General features: G+C 36.9%; 1 protein-coding gene across 4 annotated transcripts in view; it reads left to right on the plus strand.

The window, feature by feature from the left end:
* The window catches only part of ANKRD26 (ankyrin repeat domain 26), a 113,566-nt gene that overhangs the window by 43,094 nt on the left and 52,008 nt on the right, over positions 1 to 18,464 (plus strand). For 3 of the 4 annotated variants that reach the window (XM_030321162.1, XM_030321159.1, XM_030321161.1), the window contains exons 10-17: positions 2,981 to 3,107; positions 3,416 to 3,477; positions 7,072 to 7,162; positions 9,251 to 9,349; positions 9,980 to 10,008; positions 10,102 to 10,174; positions 11,811 to 12,068; positions 14,944 to 15,017. In XM_030321162.1, the coding sequence (XP_030177022.1) occupies positions 2,981 to 3,107; positions 3,416 to 3,477; positions 7,072 to 7,162; positions 9,251 to 9,349; positions 9,980 to 10,008; positions 10,102 to 10,174; positions 11,811 to 12,068; positions 14,944 to 15,017 (813 nt within the window). The remainder of the gene's footprint in view (positions 1 to 2,980; positions 3,108 to 3,415; positions 3,478 to 7,071; positions 7,163 to 9,250; positions 9,350 to 9,979; positions 10,009 to 10,101; positions 10,175 to 11,810; positions 12,069 to 14,943; positions 15,018 to 18,464) is intronic. The other variant, XM_030321160.1, reaches the window with a different exon arrangement.

The raw sequence follows: 18,464 nt of genomic DNA on the forward strand, positions 1-18,464 counted from the left end.
GTTGTGTCTTTGCCTGCTTTTCTCCCTACTTGGAGTAGTGGTTTGGACCTTCCACCCGGTGTGTTTTGATTTGTTTGTTGAAGTAACCCTGGAAAAAAGGAGAAGGGGGTGTTGAAGAAACCTTATCCCAAACAAAGAGAGGTATGACAGGGGTGGCAAAAAAGACCAGGCAGAGAATCAAAGAAACTATAGGGCTTAATCCAGAAAGAGAGAGAAGAAAATAAAGAAGGAGATACAGAAAAGGTGTGAAAGGAATAGAGTAAAATGCCCGCTTTTAAACAAACAAATAACCAAAACAGGAAAAAAGAAAAAATATATATAGTAAGATTTGACGTAAAGTCAAATCAGAGACTATGAGGCTGATTCCAAAGGGAGGAGAGGAAAGAGTAGAGGAGAAAGAAAAGGGAAAAGAGAAGGAAAGAAACCAAAAGAAAAGAGGGGTGCTTGGGTGGCTCATGTGGTTACATGTCCGACTCCTGATTTTGGCTCAGGTCATGATCTCACTGTTTGCGGGTTCGAGCCTCGCATCAGGCTCTGCACTGACAGCATGGATCCTGCTTGGAATTCTCTCTCTCTCCCTTTCTCGGCACCTCTCCTGCTTGTTCACTCACTCTCCTCTCAAAATAAGGAAATAAATATTAAATAAAAAGAAAGAAAAGAAAAAAAAGTAATTAAAGTAAAAAAAAAACAAACTAACATACACAACCACAGGACAGTTGTCTACTAGTGCCCGGGACTAGAGGCTGTGCTGGTCTGGAGGAGGGGCTGTCTGGTTCCGTCAGTGTCAGTCTCACTACCTTAGAGAAGCAGTTACCAGGCCCAGAGGGGCGGGGTTTGGTGTAATGGGTCTGCCTCCATTGGGGCTCGTGTCCGTTCCCTGAAACCCCACCATGTTGGTGGGGAGAAAAATGGCGACACTCTAATCTCTCCTCCCCACACGAGGTGCCTCAAACCTCACTCTTTAGGCTGTCCTCACAGAATAGCCTGGGGGGGGGCGGCTTGCCTTGCTCCACAGTCTCCTATGCTTCCTGAGCACTCCGCTGGGATTCAAAACCTTAGAGGATCCCTGTTCCCCCAGACCTGGTTCTGGGGTAACGCCAGTCTGTCCAGGGGACAAAGGGCCTCTGGCTTATGCCTGCAGGGTCTTTTTCCCTTGGTTGGGGGGTAATATACCCTCTTTCCACTGTACTCAAGGGAGGGGACTGTTCTCTACCAGTGTAGCCCTGAGATTGCTACCAAGCCTAGGGGTGGCTCCCTCCCCTCCAGGCGTGGGAGGTGGCAGCTCTGGTCTAGAGAAAGTCTGGCAACCTTGAAAATTCTGATTTTTAGCTTCTAAGGCAGTTTTGCAAAGTAGAAATTGACTCTCTGGACCTCTCCTTGGTCCGTGGTCCGGAGAGGTTTTCTCTTATCCAAATACAATCCCACACTTCCCACAGCCTCTCCTTCTCTTCCGTTCGTTTTTCCACCGAAGGGCTTCCCCCACTCCATGCCTGTGTTGCCCATTTTATTTCTCCTAATTCGCATACACACACTTCTGTCCCACCAAGCTGTCTCTTTGCACCTGTGGAGATTTTTCTGTCACTGTGCAGCCTGTATTCCTGGTATTCCAAGTGCTCTGACCTCAATACTGCTGTGTTTGAGGGACAAGGGAAATTCTGATCCCCTTCCTCTGCCATCTTAACTCCTCCCTCCTCCTTTTATTTTCCTTTTCACAATTGCAGAGTTCTGTGTAGGTTTGCATTATTATATCAGTTTAATATGTTTTATAGATATTTATTATGGGCTTTTCTTCCTCGAAATTTATTGATCTGAATTTTGTCTTTTTTTTTTTTTTTAAGTTTATTCATTTATTATTTGGAGAGAGAGAGAGAGCACAAGTGGGGAGTAGCAGAGAGACAGGGAGAGAGAGATAATCCCAAGCAGGCCCTGCACTGTCAGTGCAGAACCAGATGGGGGGCTTGAACCCATGAACTGCGAGATCATGACCTGAGCTAAAATCAAGAGTCAGGTGTTAACTGACTGAGGCATTCAAGCGGCCCTAAAATTTTCTTCGGAAGGCCCCTGGGTACTTCAAATTTAATATGTCCTAGTTTAAAGACATTGTTTCTGACCCTTCCCCTTTCCTCTTTCCTGACTCTTTGTAATCTGCTCTGTCATTTGTTTTCCCTAGCCTAATAAATAGCAGCCCTGAAACAGGAAAAGTCCTGGACTCCGAACTTCCCTGAAACGACCGCATCCAGTCACTCACCACATTCGATATTTTGTACCTGCTTACCATTTTTCATGTTATTCCTGTAATTCACTCTCTCACCTATAATTTTGCAATACTCTTCTGGTTTTGCTTCCTTTATGTTCATCCTACATTGCTGTCAGAGTGACTTTTCTAAAATATATTTGTGACGATTTAATTCCTCTGCTTATTTAATGGATCCCCATTACCTGTAGGAGGAAACTCATGTTCTAGCATAACACTTGCTCTTTTTATTTTTTGGTTTCGTCCTGATGTTCCAGTAATATCTATCTATCCCCTTCCCAATAACTCTGTTCCAGTTTTGCCATATTCCATAGGTGTTGTCACTTACTATATTATTTCATACTTGATCCTTTTGCTCATTCTAGAATGCCCTTCACACCCTCCCTGTGCACTTGTCTGCCTTTTAAGATACAGCCTTATCTTCCCAGAGTTTGCTGAGCTTCCCAAATGTGTTTTCTCCTTTGTGCGTTCACTGTGCGTTATTCACTTCACTCGTAGAACTAGTGGATATTTTTCTGTCCTTACCTGTTTTCATGCATCTCTACCACTACTAGCCTATAGAACAGACTCTGTCTTTTATTTATATTTCCAGCTCCTCCCCGGATAGTGCCTATGACTTGACAGATACAGTATGTGTTTGTCTTTCTGAGTGGGTGAGTGCGTGACCAAATGAATTAATGTGATGTTTTTCTGAAGCTGGGTTTTTGTTTTGTGTTGTTTTTATAGGAAGGAACAGCAAAGTCAGCAGTGGAAGCAAAGGAAGATGGTATTGGTATTATTGAAAATGTGCCACCAGAGCAAACAGTTAATGACAGTTTGACTTCTGGTGGAGTGCATAAAAATTACAGAAGTGGTAAGCTAGTGAATCTCTGTGAGTTGTTTTTCTATGGTTAAATGCTAGTATGAAAAAATCTGAAAGTATGTAGATCCAAATATATTATTCATTTTTCGTTATTTTTCTGTTGCTATCTTTATGTGTCTGTTACTTTCTTTATAAGTATCCCAAGTACTACCACCTTTTTCTTCCTGAAAATCTTCAACTCCCTGAACATGCTTTCTGCTATTGCTTTTATTTTATTGAAATATTCATGAATGGAGATAGACTATGTGTTTAAAATTCATAGTAACACACGTTTTCATTAATTTATCTGTATTTTATAGATATGATGTCAGCATTAGGATTAGGAGAAGAGGAAGATGTAGAATCACCTTCTGATCCTGAGGTACTGTCTTCTTATGATTTTTAAATATAAGCATTGAGTGATGTTAAAACATCAAAGAGATGCTTTGACTTTATTCTCTCATCTCTGCATTTGCCCATAGAAACCATTTCCTTATATTTTTACCTATAATTGATAAAATAATTGTGTTAATTATGACAATACAGTATAATACAGTTCTCTTGCAAACTTAATGAAAGTTGCTTAGTATTAGTACAGAAAACTAAGGCTTAGAGGGAATTAGTTTGGGTTTTGAAGTTAAGTTATCTAAACTAAAGAATTACTAAAGAAATACTCAACCTATGGCCAACTGTATGATTCTGTGGTGTATATGGATGTGTCAGACTCCTAATGACATCCAGAAAGAGTTTGGATTATGGTGTTTTACAACTTGAACCTTCAAAAGATAATGCCTGGGACTTGAAAATATTGTATTTGATTGCCAAGTAGATCTACAAGGAGCGTTGGGATTATGATAACCACAGTTTGGTTTGGTGGTGCTTTAATAATAAAACCCTTTTTGGATAGTTAAAATAACATCGTGGCACACGTATAGTAATATAAGTAAAGTAATGATGACCTATTCTAAGGTGATAACTAAGGATAGAGGTAAAAAGGGCCTGATCTCTTAGACACAGGCAGCTGCTGCATAATGCTGCAAGCACTGTATTTGAAGTCAAAAGACATGCTGTCATCTTGGTTCCATCACTTCCTAGCTGTGGGATCTTGGAAAAACTTGTTTAACTTGTTTGAATGTCAATGACCTCGTTCCTAAAGATGGTACTAATACTCGCCTCTTGGTTTTGTGTAATGAACAGATGTGGTAACGCTTTGAAAACTGTAAAGGGGGCTATAGAAATAGAAGACAAAATGATCACAGTGGTATTTAGTGACTTACTAAATATTGAGGATACTTTTTTTTTTTTTTGAATCTTTGTTTATTTTTGAGAGGGGGGGTGAGGGGAAAGAAGATCCGATGCAGGCTCTGCACTGAGAACAGGGAGCCCAGTGCAAGACTTGAACTCATGAACTGTGAAATCATGACCTGAGCCAAAGTTGGGCGCCTAATTGACAAAGCCACCCAGGCTCTCCAAGAATACTTTTTTTATGTGAAGATGTCTGAAGGCCAATAAAATGGCAGTAGTGTCCAGAAGAGAATGGGAAAGTTAGAATGGGTTTTTGATTTTCTAATTTGGGCTATGTTAAGTTTCAGTAATCTATTGGTAGAGACATCATATGTGTATACAGTTGACCCTTGAACAAGATGGGCTTGAACTGTGGGAGTCCACTTACATACAGATTTTTTTTCTATAAATACAGTACCATCCTGTAAATGTATTTTCTCTTCCTTATGATTTTCTTTTTCTTTTTTTATTATTCATTTTGAGAGACAGAGAGAGGACAGAGCATGCGAGTAGAGGAAGAGGGATAGAGAATCTTAAGCAGGCTCCACACTGCCAGCACAGAGCCTTACATTGGGCTTGAACCCACGACCTGTAAGATCATGACCTGAGCCAAAGTCAAGAGCCTGACCCTTAACTGACAGCACCAGCCAGCATCGCTTCCTTACGATTTTCTTAATAACCTTTTCTTTGGTTTATAGTGTAAGAATACAGTATTTAATACATATAACATAGAAAACATGTGTTAATCGACTGTTTATATTACTGGTAAGGTCAGCATTTCATTATAGTAACTCTGACCTCCCATGCTCAATTTACAGAGTTAATGGCCGAATGAGGATTAACAGGTAGATTAGAGGGCTTCTGCTTTAATATTCTGGTTTTTAATATATACTTTTTGATTTTTAAGTCTAATTGCTTTTGCTTTTATTTATTTTTAAAAAGTTTTTAACGTTTATTCATTTTTGAGTGACAGAGAGAGACACATTGTGAGTGGGGGAGGGGCAGAGAGAGAGGGAGACACAGAATCGGAAGCAGGATCCAGGCTCTGAGCTGTCAGCACAGAGCTCGACACGGGGCTTGAACTCACGAACCGTGAGATCATGATCTGAGCCGAAGTTGGACACTCAACTGACTGAGCCACCCAGGTGCCTCGTCTAATTGCTTTTAAAGTAGGAAATTCAGTAGATTAGTAGCTACGTTTTTGATATTTGTGGATTTTCGAGTGCATGGCCATCAGAGCCCTTAACCCTTGGTTTGTTCAAGGGTCAACAGTATAGTGATTTGGTACTTTTGAGATCTTCTCAATGAGATTATTGCAAATGTTTTGACCTTAATAAATTTGTCCTTATATACTGACTGCGTACCAAGCAGTTAGATACTGAGTGTACAAGTTGAGGGGTTAGGTTGTGGTGGTCGGAGCAGAAAAGTAAGTAAACAGCAATCCGTTGTAAGTCAGTATAAATGCTTCCTAGAAAGAAAATGGAGAATGTTAGGTTAGAGAGTATTGGGGGAGTTTGTAGTGAGGATGAGGATGAGAGTGGGAGTAGGAATTTTGGTAGTCAGAAAAGATCTGAGTGTGGCAAAAGCTGCCAAGTGAAAGATGAGAAGGACCAGTCATGTGAAGATCTTGGCGAGGGGCATTCTGGACAGAGAGAACCACGGATCATCATTTTACTCTAATGTCTTAGAGTGACCAAGAAGTAGGAAGACCCACTCCATCATCATAATCATTGTTGTGTGTAGAAAAGAAAATGTGCATACTGAGATAAGTGCTTGGCACATTTTAGGTGATTAGTAAATAAATGTTCTTATATTTGCCTTTTAAAAGCTTACAACACTTTTTGAAGAGTTTCATACCCATATCTAAAATTTTTTTACTATTAGTTAACCATAATTTGAAGAAAAGTTTTTCTTACTACTTTGCCATTCGATCCAACCCTTCTTTCATCAATAAAAATTTCAAGCCTTTGTTTACCTAAATGAAGCAGCAGCTACAACATGTTTATACTCAACATGATATACTCCAAAGTTTCTTATCATATGAGATATCAATTAACACTAAAACAAATGTCTGCCATTCTATTAGAAGCAGTTTAAATTTATAGCAAGTATACTTTTAAAGAATTTGTTTAAAAATTTTTTTTTAATGTTTATTTATTTTTGAAAGAGAGAACACGTGAGTGGAGGAAGGGCAGAGAGAGAGGGAGACACAGAATCCAAAGCAGGCTCCAGGCTCTGAGCTGTCAGCACAGAGCCTGACGTGGGGCTCGAGCCCACGCATTGTGAGATCATGACCTGAGCTGAAGTCAGACGCTTAACCGACTGAGCCACCCAGGCGCCCCTAAAGAATTTATTTAAATACTTATTTTAAATGTCCTTTTATTTTGATTGGGAATGCAAAGTAAGGTGTTTTGTTAGTTCCTTTTTGAAACGTGCATATAAGTCAGTCTTCTGTCTATGAAAGTATTCTGGCCTTCCATGTTCAGTGTACAGAGTCAATAGCCAAATGAAGATTAAAAGGTACACTTAATCAAGAGAGCATATATGAGGTTTTCTATTTAAATGTTTTGGTTTTCAATATGTTTTTCTTATTTTTAAGTCTGATTGTTATTAAAATCGGAAATTCAGATATTTTCTTAGAAAAGGATTAGGAAATCTTTACACAACTCATTATTGATGCTAATTTTAACAGAGTATGTCTGAGAGTCCAAACAAATATGTTCCTCATTTATCTGGAGCTGTGGATCAGAAAGGGCAAAGTATATTAAATGGACAAGTAGAAGGTAAGAACTGTATTTTACTAAGAGGTCATTGGACAGATTGTTGATTTAAAACAGGAATACTGATATATTCTAATATCTAAAGAAAATCACCTATTAAATGCATAGTAAAGAGAAAGAGATGTGAAAAGGAGATAAGTTGTATCTTATGTGGTGTCAGCAACAGATTAAATTGAGAGTGCCACCAAAGGAGCTAAATGACTAGTTCCCTTTCAAGATACTGTAAGACCTAAGGAACCTCAGGAAATAAGAAAAGAGCCAAAGAGGGAATGATGAGAACAGTGGAGACTACAGGGAATAAATAAAGGAAAGTAAGCAGGTGTTTATAGTGTTTCTACTGGAAGGTGGTAAAATACACTAGTTCTTTAAAAGGAATAGCAGGCTATTTGAAATGTAGGAATACTGTAAGGTGAGCTTCCAGTACTAGAATTTGTCAGAGTAGCATACCAAAATTTTCCCACTCTTACTGTTATCCTCTTTGTTGGGAAGACATTAAGGACTGACAGCTGATGATGCAGAGTTATGTCCTATCTACCATGGATGAACTTATGCATTTATAGTCAGCGATAAATGTACATACTTTAATGCCATATCAAATTGGAGGTACTTCATAAGAGAGTTATCATTTAGTGCAAAATAAGAGAATTGGAAAGAGGGTCAGTTAGGGAGACATCAAGGAAGCTATAGCTCTGATAAAAAGTTCCATTAGAAAGTTTATGACTTTTAGGGCGCCTGGGTGGCTCAGTTGGCTGAGTGTCCGACTTCAGCTCAGGTCATGATCTCAGTTCGTGGATTCAAGCCCCATGTCAGGCTCTGTGCTGACAGCTCAGAGCCTGAAGCCTGCTTCAGATTCTGTGTGTTTGTCTCTCTCTGCCTCTCCCCCGCTCATACTCTGTCTCTATCTGTGTGAAAGATATACATTAAAAACAAAATTTTTTGGAGGCACCTGAGTGGCTTGGTCGGTTGAGCGTCGGCCTCTGGGCTCAGGTCGTGATCTCGCGGTTCGTGAGTTTGGGCCCTGCATCAGGCTCTGTGCTGACAGCTTGGAGCCTGGAGCCTGCTTCGGATTCTGTGTCCCCAACCCCTCTCTCCGCCCCACCCCTGCTTGTGCTTTGTCTCTCTCTGTCTTTCAAAAATGAATAAACATTTTGGGGGAGTTGATAGTGGGTATAGAGGGTATAGATGTAAGATACTCCTGCTAAACAAAGGGGAAAAATGTGGTAGAGATAATCCATAACAAGAATATAAAAGTGGAACATTCAAGACCATAGATCCAGAAATTACTGTTGAGAAGGAGGACTGGTGAACAGAAAGAGAGAGGAATGCATGGTGTGTTAGCTAGGAAACTTTGGAGTTGAGGAGGAAACTCGAGAGAATTCACGTTAGATGGCTGGAGTACATGTGCACTAAATCAGAAGATTAGATCACAGCTACTCCAAAGAATACTAAAAGCAAGTGGAGTGCTAGAATTGGGGTAAAACCTAGCCACTCATTTATCCTCCTCAGATCTCTTAGACATCAAAGATACATGTTGCATTGGTATTCATTATTCAAATGAGATTAATTTGAATATGGAAGCATTGGCTGTTATTTTTTTAAGACAGCTAATTTATTATATGATAGCTATTTTTAAAAATTTTTTAATGTTTATTTGAGCGTGAGACAGAGGGCAAGCAGGGGAGGGGCAGAGAGAGGGAGGGAGACACAGAATCTGAAGCAGGCTCCAGGCTCTGAGCTGTCAGCACAGAGCCCAGTGCAGGGCTTGAACCCACAAACTATGAGATCATAACCTGAGTTGAAGTTGGATGCTCCACCGACTGAGTCACCTAGGTACCCCATGATATGATAGCTATTTTGTAAAAGCCTTTTTTAAAGGCTTACATGATCTACCAAATCAAACTAATTTTGGAAACAAAAGAAGTGATAGGGTTAATTCCCTAAATGCTAAAATGGTTATTTTCAGTAAATATGATGCTGATTTTGAAATAGAAAAGATTTTTGGTATCTAAAAATTTTGTGGCAATTAATTTTATTTTTCCCTTTTGGTAATCATATTTCCATATTAAAAGCTTATTATACATTATTTCTTAGATGTGTTTTATATACCTTCTTGCATGAGTGGATCAAGAAACTTTAAGATGGCTAAACTAGAGGATACAAGAAATGTAGGCATACCAGTAACCCACATGGGTATGAACAAAAATGAATACTTTTATTAACTGTTATTCTACAAGTATATATCCAAGCTGATCAATTCAGTACACTTGCTCTGATGAGAAAGAAATTATGCATTCAACTGAACCGTCATCACAACTGTGTACTGACTAAATTATAGGACAAATTGAAGAACATGGTAAATACTTGTAGTATAATGGTATAAATGATTTTGCTGTACTGCACATTAAGGGTATGCTGTTGCATTCTGCCATCGGCTTTCACATTTATCCTCTCAGGGTCATGAATTGTTCCTCTAATTCAAGATTGCTTTTCTTTACATCAGTCAGCATGTTCACATTGGTACATGTGCACTTTTCTATTTTAGTTAGTCATTTGAAACATAATCTTAACTTTTGACATCCTAACTGCATGTTCTGTGGAGTCTATATTCCTATTTTTTCTTCAGTATGTATAATGCGTTCATTTTTCTGTCTTGTCACTGTCTTAACCCACCTGCCTGGCCCCCCAAAAATAAAACACCAAAACCTAATGTAATCATTTTCAAAGCGAAGCATGAGGATTCAGCTCAGTACTAACTGCATGAATGTATAGTTGGCTTTCATATTTACATATAATTGACTATTTGTCCCTTTTGCTTTTTAGATCCTCCTGACAAATATCCTCACTTGAAGGTAAAACTTCTATATTTTTATCCTGAATTTTTAACTACAGACTGTGTGAGATGTACATTATGTCTTAATCTTATTGTTTTAATACCCATTCAGCCTACCGTTGAAGTGGAAGATTCTTTTTCTGATAAAACAGTAGGAATGAAGGATATACAGACATCCAGATCAGGTAAATTTTACAATACAAATTTAACAGTGGAAAGAAGTACACTAAAATATTTGAAATGCTCTTATTCCTCATTTTTTTTGGTGGCACATTTAGTTGAAGGATTTGACATAAATAAGGTAGATGTCATTGTTGGTATCCATGTTTGAAGAAAAGATATTTACAAGCATAGGAAAAAGAGATTTAAAAAATATAAGCTTTAGTTCATGTTTCTTGTTTTATTTTGGAATCCTAAATATTCCTAATATTAATTATTAGACTCTTAGATTTTTCCAGTGTTCAAAATGCTTATTTGAATTCTGACCTTTACCTAGAGTAAAGCTTCACTTGTTAACATGTCCATTGTGTTTTAACTTGATTTCATGTTATCTAAATAACAGTTTAAGCCAAATATGTTCTGCTTAGCAGACTGTGTGTATTTGTGTATGTGTGTATGTATGTATGATGTCTTTGATTATTAAAAATGGGGGAAGTAATTATTTTTTATATTTAGTAGATACAATCTTTTAAAACAGTAATTCTGAAGCTTTTTGGCTTTATAGTCCTTTTATATCATTTAAAAATTATTGGGAATTCCAAAGAACTTCTGTTTAAGTGGGTTGCATATGTGGGTATTTACAATATTAGAAACATTTAAAATACAGGTATACACAGTCATATATTCTGTTAGCCATTAGACCTATGACCCACAGTTGTGATACTATTGCATATCATATCTTTAGAAGACTCCATTGTACACTTAATATGAAAATGAGAATGAAAATGTCAAATAATATTTAATATTATTGTGAAAATAGTTTTGACCTCTTGGACTGCCTGAATGGATGGATCTGGGACTCCAGGGATTTTCAGATGACACTGGAGAACTGTTTTAAACCATATACAGGGTTCATGGATGTGAAATGATAAAGGGGCCTTTGTGATGAAATGGACATTTAAGTTCCACTTCTGATTTTCTTTCTTTCACTTGTCTTAAGAGGTTTAAATCAGACAATCTTGCTTTTTTTAAAAAAATATATATTTTTGTTACATATTCATTTTCTGTCTCATGGCACTATTTTTTGGATCTAGTGTCGACTGAGACTTATCCTGTTTTTACATGGCAATAATTATGTCACTCAAGGCTTTTGTTTCCGTATAAATTTATGTTTAGCCAAGGCTTAAAAATTGAATTCTGATGATATTGGTACATTGAGGAAAGACCATTTCATTGTGATTAAAGTAGTACCATTCATTAAAAGTTTTTTTAAAAACCCATGTCTTTAGAACACACAGTGCATATTTAAACATAAAATAAATGGTTAGACATAGATTTTGTTACTAAAATATTCATAACCTTGAGCAGTCTTAATTATTAATAAATAAAGCTTTTATGAGATACAGAATATGTAATAGAGTTGCTTGAATGAATCGAAGTATATAATGGTAGAGAATTAAAAAGAAAAAATGAGAGACTAGTTAAATTTATCTATGTGAATGTCAAATATAGGACATGTAAAATACAATAAGCTCTGAAGGAGTAGTAGTGTGTTTGGAGGGAGAGGAGGATATGGAACTGCTTCTCTGAGGAAAGAATTGATACAAATTAGTCAAGTATGTATTACTGTTTGCATTCTAATAAATGAAACTTTGTTTTCAGATTTTTCGGATTGGGAGTCTACTAGTTTGAACTTCGGTAATGAGACTTGTCAAACATCCAAGAATTTGAAGGTTGATGATAAATGCCCATTTGTATCACAACCAATGATCAAAAATCAGTCAGCATCCACAGATTCTGGACCGATAACCTTAGTAGATAAAGAAAAGATTAATATTGGAACTGTGCTGCTGTTAGGTAATTGTACACTCCATGACCTGAGTGAATCACAGTTACCAGAAAACAGAGAGAGCAAAGAAGGTAATGAAGCATAGAGAATTCAACCTCTTCGTGGCTTCACCATAGTTGTGGTTTTTTGAAAATAATTTTGTGGCAAAATTTAATTTGTGTTTATTCTTTTTAGGTAACCTACAACCAGAGTATTTTTAGCAATACATTTGCATTCTTCCTTTGACTAAAGCAACATACAGATAGCAAAGAGACATGGAGAAATTAATTTATTTTAGGCTAGCATTTAGTGTACACTGGAGAATGGGTAGCAGGATTATATTTAGAACTTTCAGACTAGTTGGAAAAACTATGTACGGATCTAAAGATTGACTACTCAAAACATAGTTTCTTAGCTTTATTTTTATAGCTCTAAATTCACAAGTATCGGTCATACTATAATCACTGTAACAAAAAAAGCACCTTCCCAAACAAAATGTTAAAATTGAATCACTGAGAATTTATCACATAGTATCATCTTCTCAGCTATGTACACATAGTCTGTCGCCTTGTTTTATTATTTTTAATGAATAAATAGTTCACAAGGAATATTGGTCTTAAAGAGTGCTGTATTATTTAAAAATAATATATGGAAAACCAATTTTTTTTAAATAGTATCTTTAAAATTTTTTTTTTAAATATTTTTATTTATTTTTGAGAGAGAGAGCATGAGCAGGGGAGGGGCAGAGAGAGAGGGAGACACAGAATCTGAAGCAGGTTCCAGGCCTTGAGCTGTCAGCACAGAGCCTAATGCGGGCGGGGCTCGACCTCACAGACTGAGATCATGACCTGAGCCGAAGTCGGATGCTCAACCGACTGAGCCACCCAGGCTCCCCTTGGAAAACCAATTTTAATTCTACTAAGATACTCAGTCTATTGATTAATGACATCTAATGTGTGTTCTACTTTATGTACCAGTGCCCCTTTTCAGTCATTTGATCAGGTCTGTACTAATAAATTGTACAATATTTTTTTCACCTCTGTAGTTTTATGTTCTTTTCTTTCTTGATTTCTAAAATTAACATGTATTCTCAAAAGATTTTGAGCTCTTTCCTAGAGTAGTGAGTATAGGCTATAAATCCAGAGTTATTTAATATACAAGTGACTTGTTTGCTGTTACTTCTTCATGAGCTTGGTAGATCCCAGAGGCAGGACTTTCAAAACAAAACACCTACACAGGCTTCTGTAACACATAGAAGGATATGAAATAGAAAAATTACAAAATAAATACAAGCAGCTTAAACCAGTTCATATAGATCATTTCTTACTTATGCCTTTTTATAAAGTTATGAACAGAGTTCTCCAGGGACTGAAGATTGTGTGTTTATTCATTTAATACAGATTTAGTCTGTGCTGGGTCCTAATAATTTTATATCCTGAGTATTTCTGGAACCATTCTGTTGATTTGGATGTGCATCATCTTTATTTTATATTACTGCCTTCTAATTCATCTCCCATCTTTTATTACTATGCCATTCAAATTCATCCTTCCCCACAGTATTTAGAGTGATTTGTCTCAAATGCAAAGAGGACCATGAGCTACTGTTGAAAACATATTTATGTCCAGGCATCTTAAAATTATATATAAGGCTCTCATAATCTAGACTTCTGCCTAACTCTCCATCTTTACACCTTTCTACTGTCTGCTTTTTTCTCTGGCATTCTGAACTGCTGGTGATGTCTTCCTCTTTGATCCCTGTATTTTGGACAAATAGTTACCCTGGCATGTGCTTCTCTCCCTGTCTTGCTAAGGCCTTGCATGCTCTCCCCTTTTTCTGCCTTCTAACACCTTTGAATCTTGCTAACCTCAATGTTGGAGTCTTAGCTCAGTCATTCTCTCTTGAAAAGCCATTCCTGACACCTTTTATCTACATGTTTCTCTAAACCTAGGTGCTTAGTACTTAGTGGGAACTCCGTAAATAATTACTGCATAAAATAAATAAAGGCTGTTGACACAAAGATGATTTAAGAGATTATCCCATACAGTCCAGGAGCAAAAGTAGAAGATACGTAAAGAAATAATTTACAGTTCAGGTGGTGAAGATACACTAGAAAAATCTATAAAGTACTAAGGTAGCCCCAGAGAAAGAGACACCTATTTATCTGGGGAAAGATAGCCATTAACAAGGATGACTCTACATAGCAAGCAGTCTGAGTCCTAAAAGATGGGAAGAAAATTGTCAAATAGTGGAGGAAAACATTTCAGGAATGTTTACTTATCAGGAACATACACCTATAGAAAGGGTATACACTGATAAAAGCATAAAAAGTAATAGTAATTTTGGAAACCATGAATAATGTTGTAGTTGAATCTTAGTGTGTTATTAAAGAGGTACTGTTACAAGTGTGTTGTGACTTTATATGTTTCTACTGTTTTTTAAAATTTTTGTTTTGTTTCTGATTGTTTTGTTCATTGATGTTAGTGGATGGATTTGTGAATGAATCTTTGAGATGTTTGTATGCATTTAAGCTGGTGACATCTAGTATTTCCCAAATGGTTTGTTGAAGTTTTAGATAATTATAAGTATTTCTTAAAGAAGTAAATATTCAGGGGCCACCTGGGTGGCTCAGTCGGTTAAGCGACCGATTTCAGCTCAGGTCATGATCTCTTGGTTTGTGAGTGCAAGCCCCACGTCGGGATCTGTGCTGACAGCTCAGAGCCTGGAGCCCATTTCGGATTCTGTGTCTCCCTCTTTCTCTGCCCCTCCCCTGCTCATGCTCTGTCTCTCTTTCCTTCAAAAATAAATAAACATTAGAAAAAAATTAAAAAAAAAAGAAGTAAATATTCAGGTAAAGATTAATTTAAGCTTTCAATTGATAAAATGTTATTTTCTATTTTTATGAAGGTTATAGCTTTTATCTAACCATTCTGAGTAATCTATTTTAACTAAGTATATGTATTTGTCAGCAGACCTAGACTTAGAATTAACATCAGTGGAAGAGCGAGAAAGGCTTGATGGAAGTGAAAATAACCACCCACAGGTATGTAAAACGTTAAATTTCCGATTTTATATTGTTTTCCTTGCTTTGATAATGTGATACAGTTCAAGTGAAATTATCTTTTGAATGAGCATTTGAAGTTGATAGATTATAACTTAGTATTTAGTTTTTATAAAATTTTATAAGTTACAAAACTTAAAATATTGTTAGAATTTATAGTAACTTATAGCTAAACTTTATCCTTGGAATTGAGGCAAAAAAAAAAATTCCTGAATTTTGTTTGCTTCTTCCATTATTGTAACTAACATCAAATATTGAATCATATGTTTAAGCAGTTGAAATTATGAGCAATATAACAATGATGACCACTGACTTAGATTCATGTAGAAGGAGTAATTATTTTCAGTGGTTCAAAATGTGCAGTTTCATATTGCCAGTCACTAATGCCAAGATTAAAGATGTATATTCCAACTTTGGTCTCTTTGTAGTTGACTTCAGAGAATGGGGTCATAAAATGAACACAACTGCCTATTGTAGAATCACACCCTATAGGATGGGTTATACACAATAGGTTTTTAAGTTATTTCATTTCAGCATAGGAGCTCAGTAAGTATTATTAACAGTTTTCTTATCCACTCTCAGTGGACATTACAATATATCAGAGCTGGGTACAAGTAGATAATCTGTATTGATGTACACCACCATTATAGTATACAATTTGAATTTTCTTTCTCATTGATATTAATTGATTTTGGCTGCTAATAATTTTAAGTTTGCCTATTCTCTAGTTATTAGTCTTTAAAAAAATACTCAAATGCACTTTAGGGCTCATTATTTAAGGGATGGTAAGGTAAAATGTTTTTAAAGTTTGCAACATTAAAAGTCATCTAATTTATTTTTTGGTAGATTTAACATGTAATGAATTGTTTAGTTCAAAAAACTGACAAAATTAAGTTTATGAGTTCATGTTTTTCTTCTGTCTTAGGCTAAGGCAAGTTATTTTTCACTTCTTACAGGAAGTTACAATCCAGTGATTTGGGAACAGCTAAACATAGATTAAAAAATTTAACGGTTAAATTTTGATTATTTTCTAATTTTTCTTTGTCCATACTTGATTACTTAAGGATAAGGTTATTTTACAAACATGTATCCCGGCAGAAAAGACATCTGAAAATCAAAACAAGGAAATTAACTGTCCGTTTTTGCATCTGCAAAAAATGACTCAAGAACCAGAAATGAATAAGGAATGTGATAGAGAGCATGATATATCTGTATATTCAGGACGTGCTTCTATGCAAAACTTGGAGGAAATGTGGATCAAACAAGGCAAATTAGAGTGGAAAAATAGGTAAAAACTCATTACCAGTGAGTTAAAGCAGAAGTTTGGTGAAATTTGTTAACAGTACAGAATTCCTACTTATCTTGAAGAAGAACCACCACATGGTCACTCTAAAGAAGGAGCCAACTTAAAGGAAACACCTTCTAATTGGACAAATAATGTTCCTCAAAAAAAAAAAAAAATAGATCTACCCTATAACCCATCAATAGCACTGCTAGGAATTTACTTGATTGTGAGGAAGAAGATGCATTTGGAGTGTCTGTCTCAATAGTATTTCAGGCATTTCCTGAACAAAAAGAGCCTAGTCTTGAAAATGTCATTCTCTCTCATTCATACTCTGGGTCCCCAGAATATGCTTGCCAGTCATCTTCTACGCTTTCTTTAAATGAAAGTAAATCATCAGGGAAATACAAATCAAAACCACACTGAGATATCACCTTACGCCAGTCAGAGTGGCTAAAATGAACAAATCAGGAGACTATAGATGCTGGGGAGGATGTGGAGAAACAAGAACCCTCTTGCACTGTTGGGAATGCAAACTGGTGCAGCCACTCTGGAAAACAGTGTGGAGGTTCCTCAAAAAATTAAAAATAGATCTACCCCATGACCCAGCAATAGCACTGCTAGGAATTTACCCAAGGGATATAGGAGTGCTGATGCGTAGGGGCACGTGTACCCCAGTGTTTATAGCAGCACTTTCAACAATCGCCAAATTATGGTAAGAGCCTAAATGTCCATCAACTGACGAATGGATAAAGAAATTGTGGTTTATATACACAATGGAATACTACTTGGCAATGAGAAAGAATGAAATATGGCCTTTTGTAGCAACGTGGATGAACTGGAGAGTGTTATGCTAAGTGAAATAAGTCATACAGAGAAAGACAGATACCATATGTTTTCACACTTCTGTGGATCCTGAGAAACTTAGCAGAAACCCATGGGGGAGGGGAAGGAAAAAAAAAAAATCTTAGGGAGAGAGCCAAACCATAAGAGACTCTTACAAACTGAGAATACACTGAGGGTTGATGGGGGGTGGGAGGGAGGGGAGGGTGGGTGATGGGCATTGAGGAGGGCACCTGTTGGGATGAGCACTGGGCGTGGTATGAAAACCAATTTGACAATAAATTTCATATTAAAAAAAAAAAGTAAATCAGACTATGAAGATGAGAACAAACCAGACATTGAGCATCTTTTTAACAACAATGAGAATTTTTATAATGATATAGAAAATAAAAAAGCAAGGAACCCACTAGTTACATTTAAAGTGAAAGAAGGCCAAGAGTTTGACTTGCAAATGGCAAAAAATATGGACCAAAATACCACCGACTGTAAATTAGACATTGGACATATACCTCAGTCTAGTGATTCAGAGAGCCTTTTTGGTTTGTGGCTTGCCTGCTCCGATGTGATGAAACATGTGATTCAGACAAAAAGGCATGATATTTCTGCTGTCACAAACACAAAACAAAACCAATACAAGACTTTTTCCAGAAGCCATTATATGCAGATAATGACAGTACTCATAACTATAAAAGTGTTAAGTCTGAATTAGAAATTGTGAGTTCTTCACCATCTAGTTTTCCAGCATCTAAAGTATATATTTTTTTTTTTATTTAAAAAAATTTTTTTTTTCAATGTTTATTTATTTTTGGGACAGAGAGAGACAGAGCATGAACGGGCGAGGGGCAGAGAGAGAGGGAGACACAGAATCGGAAACAGGCTCCAGGCTCTGAGCCATCAACCCAGAGCCCGATGCGGGGCTCGAACTCACGGACCGAGAGATCGTGACCTGGCTGAAGTCGGACGCTTAACCGACTGCGCCACCCAGGCGCCCCTCTAAAGTATATTTAAGTGAAGAATTACATCCAGATATGTAAAGGTTTAAGAATGAGATAGGCATGTCACAAGTAGAGTTCCTGGCTTTGGAAAAAGTGAAAGTTCAACTTCCAAAAGAGATAGAGGTCCCCCTTGCTGTTACTCTTGTTTTTTTCTTTTTAGCAATTATCGATCCATTCTGATTTTCCACTTAAGGGAAAAGGAGTTTGTATAAAATGGAATTGTCTAAATAAGTAATTGTGTCTGGAAATAGATTATTTCTGCTATCTAACAAATAGGAGTTCAGGAAAACATGATTTGTTTTCCTTAAA

The sequence above is a fragment of the Lynx canadensis genome, chromosome B4 (assembly GCF_007474595.2).
Source record: "Lynx canadensis isolate LIC74 chromosome B4, mLynCan4.pri.v2, whole genome shotgun sequence".
Classification (NCBI taxonomy): domain Eukaryota; kingdom Metazoa; phylum Chordata; class Mammalia; order Carnivora; family Felidae; genus Lynx; species Lynx canadensis.